This window comes from Silene latifolia, chromosome 1 (genome assembly GCF_048544455.1).
Source record: "Silene latifolia isolate original U9 population chromosome 1, ASM4854445v1, whole genome shotgun sequence".
NCBI classification, from domain to species: Eukaryota; Viridiplantae; Streptophyta; class Magnoliopsida; order Caryophyllales; family Caryophyllaceae; genus Silene; species Silene latifolia.
In genome coordinates this window covers 2,531,036-2,541,714 of record NC_133526.1, presented here as the reverse complement: position 1 = coordinate 2,541,714, position 10,679 = coordinate 2,531,036, and the positions used below count along the sequence as shown (strand labels likewise).

General features: G+C 32.0%; 1 protein-coding gene across 1 annotated transcript; it reads left to right on the top strand.

Moving 5' to 3' along the window:
• The first annotated feature begins 4,377 nt into the window (after positions 1-4,377).
• Positions 4,378-7,326, top strand: LOC141592480 (serine/threonine-protein kinase SAPK3-like). Its single transcript, XM_074413182.1, has 9 exons — positions 4,378-4,749; positions 5,462-5,536; positions 5,626-5,727; positions 5,817-5,870; positions 5,957-6,049; positions 6,138-6,230; positions 6,325-6,429; positions 6,603-6,701; positions 6,798-7,326. The coding sequence occupies exons 1-9, from the start codon at positions 4,627-4,629 to the stop codon at positions 7,077-7,079; spliced, it is 1,026 nt and encodes a 341-aa protein (XP_074269283.1). The 5' UTR covers positions 4,378-4,626; the 3' UTR covers positions 7,080-7,326.
• Positions 7,327-10,679: the final 3,353 nt, after the last annotated feature.

Below are 10,679 nucleotides of genomic sequence, written 5' to 3'. Positions count from 1 at the left end.
GATTTTAGTGAGATGAGGTAAACCCGTTTTTGGGGTTTTTTCAAAAAAAAAAAAAAATCATATCCATCATTCTTTCCATCATATATTTCTTTGATGCAATAGTCAAATGTGTTGATGTAGCATCATAATTTTTCATCTAGAGTTGATGTGGAGCTTTAATAAAGCACAACTAAATAAGGAAAAAATAAAGACTAATTGAAAAAAATAATTTGAATCTCAAAATACTAGTTTTTATGAATATCATATACTCCCTCCCATCCATCCTTTTTTTCCCCTTTGAAGTGGGCACGGAGATTAAGGGTGGGGAGTATAATATTGATAAATATATGAGTGGGTTTGGTAATTGGAGAGAGGTATGAATAATTATGATTAAATATTAATAAAGGAGATGGGTGGGGTTTGGTTATTGGAGAGAGGTAAGAATAATTAGAATTAAATATTAATAAAGTATATAGTGGGGTTTGATGAGTGGAAAGAGGTAAGAGTATAATATTAATAAAAACTTTCTCAAAAAGGAAAGGGGAAGAAAACCTGAATAATCCGTTTTAGGAAATAGGGAAGAAAAGAGTGGATAAGAGGGAGTATTTCTTTGATGCAATAGCCAAATGTGTTGATGTGACATCATAATTTTTCATCTAGAGTTGATGTGGCGCTTAAATAAAGCATAACTAAATAAGGAAAAAATAAAGACTAATACTCCTTTAATAATTATTTACTCTCATTCCAAGCGAGTCCTAAGGGCATTAGCAATAGACAAACCTTCAATAAGTTTGTCTCATGTCACATAAGATAATATGCAAACTCATTTACTCACAAATCTCATACCAACAATAGATAAACCTCTTCAAGGTTCATAACACTGCTCACTATACTATTTCTTCTCTCATATTCTCTCTCCACAACCTGGATGCTAATTTGTAACCCCTCTCATCCATGAACCTCAACCCTCATCACCAACAATAGAAGGTTTGTAGACAAACCTCTAAAATGATGGACATATCATCTTACAAACCTCTTGATGAACCTCTATTGTTAATGCCCTAAGTATTCTTATGGGATAAGGTGATTAAAATAAGATAAAATATAAGTATTGTGGGGTATTGTTGTGGGGTGAGGTGATTAAAATAAGTATAAAACTTTACTAAATAAAAAAGGGTATTAAAAATCAAGGAAAAATACGGATAATTCACGCGGTACCCCTAAGGTTTGACACTTTGCACGAAATACCCAAATTTTTGATCCGGAAATCTTAAAAAGGTCATAACTCGTGTTTACGAGTTCCAAAAGTGACGAATTTTTTTTCCAAATCGCTCACCTTTCCGAGGACTACAATTTGAAAAAAAAAATTGTCGCTTTTGGATTCCGCTACTAGGAGTAATTGTGCATCAAAGTTTTTTCGACCGAACAAATTTTGAGTGAGCATATCTCCTGGTCACGAGTTCCAAACTCGTCAAACTTTTTTTTTCAAATCGTAGTACTCGGAAAGATGATCGATTTGGAAAAAAATCTTCACTTTCTGAGTTCGTAAATACGAGTTATGGTCTCTTTAAGTTTTTCGGATAAAAAATTTGGTTATTTTGTGCAAAGTGGCCAACTATCTGAAAATAAAAATATGCGAATGGAAATGAACCCACCACAGTAGTTCATTTTCAGTCAGGAAAATTGTCACTGTCAGGCCGACACTTGTAACTTTATTGCCGCCATCATACGTGTCCTCCAGCTTTATCAATTTTATGTATTATTCATAATAATTGAAGCCATTGAGAAATTTTATAAAAAAATTATTGTATTTTGTGACGAAGAATTATGCTTTTCAATTAGAAATAAATAAATTTGTGCTTTTCAATTAGAAATAAATAAATTTGATTGTTGACCTACAACAACCTTTTAGGGAGAGACGATTGTGAAATTATAAACTCCTACGAAATAGTCTACCTTTTATTGATTTATACGGAGTATTTTGTTTCAATGTAAACTAGTTTTATACCCGTGCAAAATATTGCACGGGATTAAATATCCAACAATTTGATTATATCTACAAATAATTAAGATTTTGAAAACGGGTAAATTGGGTTTGAATTATTCTGTTTTGCAAGAATTTGGGACCATATTTTTTTCTTTTCATAATTATATGTAGCAAATGTTCAATTTATTTCTAAAAACTCTTTATTTGATTATTTTTCATGATTTTTGGATAATTTATACAATATCCATATGTTCATTTTTTTTTCGTTTATATAGCATGTCTGCATTTGTTGTATAATTAATGTAATGTAAATTGTAATGGTAGAAATGGGAGAAATTGTAGAAATAGAAATTAATTGTTTCTTCAATTGTGTTCTAGCTCCTACCACTATTATACCATTAGACTTTTATATTGAAATTGATTTTCTCCAAATTCCATCCTTTTACATAATCAGGTTAAATAAATATGAGGGAAGTTTGTGGTGAGACCAACTTTAGAAAATAATTTATTTTCCCTTAAAATAGGGAACCTATCAGAAATTTTTAAAAGACTTAGCTTTTATACTTAGGAGATGGATACATCGGGGAGGAAGTAATTAATAAGTCATTTAAAATAGAGATATAAATATAAATATTATTATATATATTAGTTTACAAATTTGACCCATATAAATATAACACAACTACCATTAAAAAACCCTACCCTCGCCCTTCACTCCTCAACAAATGCGCGGCTAAGTCCTCCCCCTTTAATGAAACATCTAATCCACCCAACAGTTACCAAATTTGCCCATAATACACATAATGTATTCCTCAATTTTAATTCTTGTTTCAACACTAATATCACTCTTTCTTACTTACCCTCCTCCGCCGTCTTTCTCACTCGGTTGAAATATGTGAAAATGCTAAACGCCCCTTCCTCCTTTATTCGAGATCAGCTTCAATCAAATTTATATATTGGGTAGATTATAAGGATTTCAAGAAAAAAAGTATGTATGGATCTTTTTGCAAATGATTTCTAGCTTTTACATTTTTTCGCCAACACGTTTCTTCAATTATTTTTATTGTTATAGGAGAAATTAGTTTTTTTGCTTTTTTTTTAAAAAAAAATTAATGATTTTTTTAATCTTTAATAATTTTTTCTGATTCTCTCATTTTATGCAAATTTTAAATATTTAATTATTATAAACCTTCTTTGAAAAATTATTTATGTGAATGTTTAATAATTAACTATAGAACTTTGTAGATCTAATGATCGGTTTATTGAAATTGGCATCCATGAATTTTTTTAAGAAAATATTTTTGTTATTTTTTTTTTCGTTTTTATGTTATTTTTCGTTTATATTTTATTTAGTTTGGTTATTTGGTTGCTAAAATTTTCAATTTTGGGTATTTAATAGTGGACTGTAATTTATATTTTTTGGATATGTAATTTATTGATATTTGGACTGTAATTAATTTCAATATTAACTCGGTTTTCTGGGTATGTAATTTTTTGTATGTAGGCTGTATTTAATTTTATTTTTAAGCGACATATAATCATATATCCATTTCATATCATATATCACCATCATATACTGTATAGTCTCTTAAAATAAATCTGAAAACATGTTAATAGAGGAGAGAGGGGAATTAATTACCAAATGAGGAGAGAGGGTAAATAAAGAGTTAGGCTAAAACGTGGGGATTCTTTATCCCTAAAATGTTGCAGCCAATAGGAAGCTTTTAAAGGCTTCAGCTTTTATAGATAGAGGATGTCTCGTATATTTCTTTAATTTACATTTGCATCTTAAAGATATTTTGTACACGATAAAGTTGCAGAATTATCATTATCACTAGTCAAAAAATAAAGCTAATAGTGAAGGTTTAATAAAATAAAAGATCCAATATAATATTCTCACACACCATCAAATAAAGGGTCGTGTGCATAAAAAGTGAATAACGCGCATGTTCACCTATACCTTCTAATGAAAAGTATACAAGGGTGGATAATTCAAACCAGTGAACTATGATCACGATATCAATGATTGGAGTGTTGGGACGGTTTATATATAATTGATGTAAGTCTTTTGAAAGACAATTTTAACTAAGATATTATGAATCACATTTACAATAATGCTCATATTAAGCCCTAATACACATTTATTTTCGAGATATCTATCATGATAAAATATTTTTAATAAAAATAAATTGGCACAAATAACTTCGTAGGAAATTACTCCTATAAGAAAACCAAAAAAATTCTAAGGTCATCTGGCGTGTATGATTATTTCACTAAGATTAAATTGCGATTCATGGAAAATATCGTCAATTTTTAACATTTTTATTAATTTATTTAGATGTACGACAATATAATACACCGAATGTATGTACCTTAGAATTTCTCCATAAAACTAATTGTTAAGTCATTGTCCTACTAAACATGCTTTTCGTATGATTGGTCCATCAATTATTAGACCCTTTGAAAAGTTCATTCCAATCCAAGCTCAAAAATCTTACACATTTTCTTCCAAAATACATTTATAAGAATTTTCATCCATTTTTTCTAAGCTAAGTTTGGTTATTAAATTCATTCCTAGGTTAAATTATTACATACATAATAATAATAATAATAATAATAATAATAATAATAATAATAATAATAATAATAATATTGAAAAAATGGTAGAAAGATACGAACCAATAAAGGATCTTGGTTCTGGTAATTTTGGTGTAGCAAGGTTGGTTAAGGATAAGAAGACTAATGAACTTTTTGCAGTCAAATACATGGAAAGAGGAAATAAGGTAAATCTTCAATTTTCCTTTTTTTGGAAGGTTGATTTTGTTTTACTTTTACTTTTTTAAGTAACGGAACGCACATGGGTAAATATAAATATATAATGTACCACTATAATTTTACCAGTTAAATTAGCTAATATAGATAATTAAAAATGTATTTTTCGAGTGTAGAAATAGTTTAATTTTTTTAGGTGATTGAAAATAAGTCAACTATAATATCATGTGATTAATTCATCAAAGATGATATTAATACTAATATTATTATATGTGGAAAAATGGCATAGCAACTAGTGGTAAGAACAAGTATGATTTATGTATAGTTTTAGCAGCTAAATACTTAAAATCTCGAAATAAAGTGATAATTTATGTGTTATAACTCAATCCGTAGTACTTCACAAATTTCGAGTATTATCAAGGATGTAAAATTAGATTTCAGTTCTTTGATGAAGTGATAATTAAACATTGATTTCGTGAAGCCAATAAAGTGAGCCGGTGGCTTCAACTTACCTCTATCATTCGAAAGGATGAGATATGTTGGTTCCGTAGATGATCAATCTAGTTTTCTTACCTAATCCAAAAAAAAAAAAAAAAAAAAAAGTAACCGTGGGATAAACTTTAAGACATAATCCGTTGTTCTGATCATTGGTTTACCTATTCAATTTTGGAAGTCTTAGTTATTCAATTTTGGAAGTGTTAGTATGAGAATGTGTTGTTTCAGATTGATGAAAAAGTTCAAAGGGAGATAATCAATCACAGGGCTCTAAAACATCCAAATATTGTACGGTTTAAAGAGGTATATATCATCGAAACTTGTAACAATTCACTATACGAATATATATCTTGTTGGTTCTTGTATAGCTAAAGATGAAATGTAATTTGTAGGTGTTTGTAACGCCGACACATTTGGCTATAGTTATGGAGTATGCTGCTGGTGGCGAGCTCTTTGCCAGAATATGTTCTGCTGGTCGGTTTAGTGAAGACGAGGTTTAGAAACTAAGTATTTTAATTAAACTCATTCTGGCTCCGTTTTGGTTTGATGATCTGATTTAAGTCTGTCTGTCTGTCTGTAACAGGCGAGATTTTTCTTTCAGCAGTTGATTTCCGGAGTCAGCTACTGTCATTCCGTGGTAAATAAGTTCAGCTGCTGAATTTATTTTTCTATCTCTGAGATGCGCGCATTAATTAGCGAGACTTATTACTGAGGTTCCTGCAGGAAATCTGTCACAGGGATCTTAAACTCGAAAACACACTTCTTGATGGAAGCCCAACACCACGTCTCAAGATTTGTGACTTTGGTTATTCTAAGGTTTGTAATACAAGTCACTTGATTTGGTTCAGATCAGTAAATTATCGACTAATGATTTGTTCTTTCTTTCTTTTATCTCTCTGTGCAGTCTGGACTCCTGCATTCGCAGCCTAAATCGACTGTAGGAACACCAGCATACATTGCACCTGAGGTTTTGTCACGAAAGGAATATGACGGAAAGGTACATCTCGGAAACCTAAACGCATAAACCCCCTCAGAATCCCAAACTAGTACTCAGCTTATTGTTTTAAATTTTTAATTACATGAATACACAGATTGCTGATGTTTGGTCCTGTGGAGTCACTCTATATGTCATGCTGGTTGGTGCTTATCCTTTTGAAGAACCCGAAGATCCTAAGAATTTCCGCAAAACAATTGGGGTAAGTAAGACCCTGTTCTTTTAGACTTAATTTCAGTTCTTATAAGTTCAGTTCAGTCCAGTTCAGCTCCATTCAGTTCAGTTCACCAAACCGTAATGTCCATGGTAACCTGACCCGACCTGGTCGACCCATTTGCCAGGTCTATAACGTAACAAATGTTTCGTAATGTACAGAGAATATTGGGCGTGCAGTACTCCATCCCGGATTATGTACGTGTATCAGCTGATTGTCAGCAACTCCTGTCTCGTATCTTTGTCGCTAATCCGTCTAAGGTAATGCATTATCCCTACAATGCATTTTTTTTGGTAAGAGACAGATGTTTAATGTTGTTATTGTTGTATACGCGGAAAAATAAATACTCTATGAAGAGGATTACCATCCCGGAGATCAACAAGCACCCGTGGTTCCTAAAGAATTTGCGCAAGGAATTAATCGAAGGAAAGGCAACAAACAATGAAAAATCGGATGGTAAACAGCCGGTCCAAAGTGAAGAGGAAATACTGCGGATCATAGAAGAAGCAAGGAAACCCGGGGAGGCGACTAAAGCTGAACAACTAGCAGCAGGACTCGAGTTTTTGGATGGCGATGATTTGGAAGCCGAAATGTTGGATTCGGATTTAAGTGGTGATTTTGTTTCACCTCCTGAATAATCCATCTCCATTTTGCTACTTACTGATTGAAATTTGTCATAGTAAGTGAGCAAAGTATATCATTTGTTCTACTGCATGACTGTATCATATTTTTTTTTTTTGTTTTTGGTAACGAAGGGAACCCGTAGCTGCTACCTTAGGTGCGCACTGGGTAAATTCATCGGATGTACGTAATAGCCTGCAAACTACGCAATCCGAAAAGCATGTAATTTTGTACAAAAAATTATGAGTGAAAATATGAGTGAATTAATAGTGGGATTTCAAGTTTGCAAGAAAAAAAAAAACTTCGTAATAGCAACAAACGAACCGAGTATCGCTAGAGCCATTTTAATTGCTCTTTCTTACGATAAATATATTCGTCTTAAGATCTAAACGTGTTAAATGATACTACATGACTACATCACTTCAATAAATCGCTAGAGCCATTTTATGGTGAAGCTAGGTTCCGGATTATAGTCGCTCAGCCGGACGACGATTTGAGGTCAAATCGCTCACCTGCACTATTGTAGCGATAGGGGAATCAAACCCGTGTCAACGGGACCAACAATGCACCTCCTAACCACTGCACCAATTGTAATTACGTGTAATTTAATGCGCTTAAATGGTTATATAGAAAATAGTAAATACGACTAAGTGGTTATTGCATCAAATTAAATAAATTTCCGCGCTTATTGAGGCATGACTTCTCGCTTGCTATAATGGTTTGTAGATTAGTATTGATGTCACTAGTCCCAGGTTCGATTCTCATAAAGGCCGTTTTTCATTTTTTTTTTTTTTTAAATTTTTGTAAAATACTAAAGTCGGCCGGGCCCCGACGAGCTTGGGCTAAATCATTGAGCCCTAAGCGACTTTAAAATAACTCATCCTTAAAAAGAACTAGTAATTCCATGTCATCGAAATATAGTCGCTTAGGGGAGAGCTTGAATGAAATCCGGTTAGGTTCGTTCTTTGACGTGACCCATTTTGGGTAATAACTTTGAAACTAACCCCATTTTGTTTATTTCTTTGATTTTAAACCTCATTTTAGAAAAAAAATCCAATAAATGGGACAAAAAATATTTTATTAATCTTAAACCTTACACTTTTATCGTATCTATTATATTTCACCCATTTTCTATTTAATTAAATAATATATTTCTCTCAAAACGGATAAAATGATCGATATTTTAGAGATTTGCTATATCACGCCCCCTGTTTTACTTGTTACGCCCCCTATTTTTTCATTTATTCCTATTTTGCCCTTAAACTATGTATTTAGTTAACTAAAATATTTCTAGTTTTTTATTTTACGATTTTTGGAGACGGTTTTTTACAAAATTAAATAAAATTAAATCGTACTCATTCATCCAAGACGATATTAAATCGTTACAAAAAACGTCTTGAATGAATGAATGAATGAATGAAAAAATTATATCGTTTCAAGAATAATGATTACAAGATTTAAAAAATAAAATAAAATTTAGCGGCACACATAACACGATTTAAAAAAATACGAAAATTGGCCTCGTCATGTAGTTTACAAGACACAACCAATGACCCGTCATGTGGATTACAAGACACACGGCCAGCCTTTGTCATGTCATGTGGCTTACAAGACATGGCCCGTGGACTGTCATGTAAACCACATGACACACCCATGGTTCGTTCGTGTGTAAACCACACGACATGGCCACGTCGTCTTGTAATTCACATGACACCACCATGGCCGCGTCTTGTAATTCACAAGACAAGGCTACTTTTTTTTTTTTTTTTTTTTTTTTTTTTTTTTTTTTAGTGAAAGTAATTGCAATAGTTGGTGGAAAATACGTCTTTTTAAGACCGGGAACATATTAAATTAATTACTCTAAAAATCGCCCCAAACTCGATTCGACAAAGCGGTAATTAAATCAAAAATGAAAAGTTCAACAAAAATCATTTACTATTATACAATTATTAGTTATTGTAAAAGATATTACCAAAATCCAATAATTATAAAACAATAATTTAAAAAACGTCTCCGATTATAATTTTGTAAAACCCGTCTCCGAAAACCATAAACTAAAAAACGAGAAATATTTTTTACTTTAATTAATTAAATAGTCCAAGGGTAAAATAGGAATAAATGAAAAAGTAGGGGGCGTAACAAGTAAAACAGGGGGCGTGATATAGCAATTTTAATATTTTATGACCATCTAAAATAAGAATACGTGTAAAGTAAATAATTATATTAGTGCCATTTTAAATACGTTGTGGGTTGTGATAAAGTTGTAGTCAGTTGGAGCTGTTGGACCAACCACAATAGCTCATTTTTTAGTCAGACCGACTTTTGTAATTGTTACTTTATTGCCGCCATGGCTCCATCATAACTTGTACGGTATAAGCTAATATATCCGTCTTAAACTTAGACGGATCAATATAACCGATAAACCAAAAACCGAGTTTTTTGATACTAGCAAATTGATTGTTATTTAACCCACTTTATATACCCGTCTTAAGCGAGATATTATTCTGATTATAATTTATAATTATAGAAGTCAATGAGAACGAAGTCTTATTATAATCAATTAATCATCACAAAGTTATTGCACAATTTGGCCAAGAATATTTCTTTCCAATTCTTGCAACTTTTTAGTCTTATATAAAACTTATTTAACCCGTTTAAAAATTAATAAATAATACGGAGTAAGTGGTAGCTTGAAAATGGCAGAAAGATACGAACCAGTGGAGGATTTTGGTTGTAGTAATTTTGGTGTGGGAAGATTGGTTAAAGATAAGAAAACTAATGAGCTTTTTGCTGTCAAATACATAGAAAGAGGATACGAGGTAAATCTTAAATTCATTCCTTTTTTTTTTTTTTAAGTGCGGAAGCGACAAGGGTAAATATGATCATAACGGAATTTGAAGTCAAGTCATGACTCACGACTAATGACTTGCTTTTATCGGCTGAACTAGCTAACGCAATTATAAATGTCTTTCAGAGTGGGGTCAATGACTCAATGTTAAAATGGTTGTGAGACGTCACGAAAACTAATGAGCTTGTGAGTTGTGAGTAGTGGTGGAGTCAGGTTTTTAAGGCAGTGGGACGAAAATTTTCAGCGGTGATAAAAGAGAAATATTATAAGGAGGCCTTGAAAAAATTTGAAATTTTAACTAAAAATTTCGAAATTTTCAAACTTCAGCGGGGCGACCGCCACTGCTAGTCCCCCTCGTTCCACCACTGCTTGTGAGGCATTACAATGAGATTTTGGATTAATTCTTCAAAGTTAATTTTAATTCTTCAGCTTGTGACGGATAGTGGCAGTCTTCAATGAGACGGACTATATATAATAAGGTTGAGTGTCATAGAAACAAAATTCATGTATAAATGATTGTAGGACTAGCGAGCTTTAAGACATACTCCGCCATTTGGATCATTAGTTTACCTATTTCGTTTTAGTTAGGTGTCTTACTTATTTCGTTTTAGTTAGCTGTCTTACTTATTTGTTTACGTTAAGGTGATTGTTTGAAAATCTATTGTTGGTTGGAAATTTGGTTTTATCATGACAAACAAATGCTGTCAAAAAAAAAAAAATCATGACAAACAAATCGTCCTTATTTTAATTTGTTATGTACAACCCCATG

Excerpts from the sequence above, each read along its gene's own strand:
- LOC141592480 (XM_074413182.1), top strand. The coding sequence starts at position 4,627 with ATGGTAGAAAGATACGAACCAATAAAGGATCTTGGTTCTGGTAATTTT. Across the intron at positions 5,728-5,816 it reads GTCGGTTTAGTGAAGACGAG|GCGAGATTTTTCTTTCAGCA; the intron begins GTTTAGAAACTA and ends TGTCTGTAACAG. Across the intron at positions 6,231-6,324 it reads GAAAGGAATATGACGGAAAG|ATTGCTGATGTTTGGTCCTG; the intron begins GTACATCTCGGA and ends ATGAATACACAG.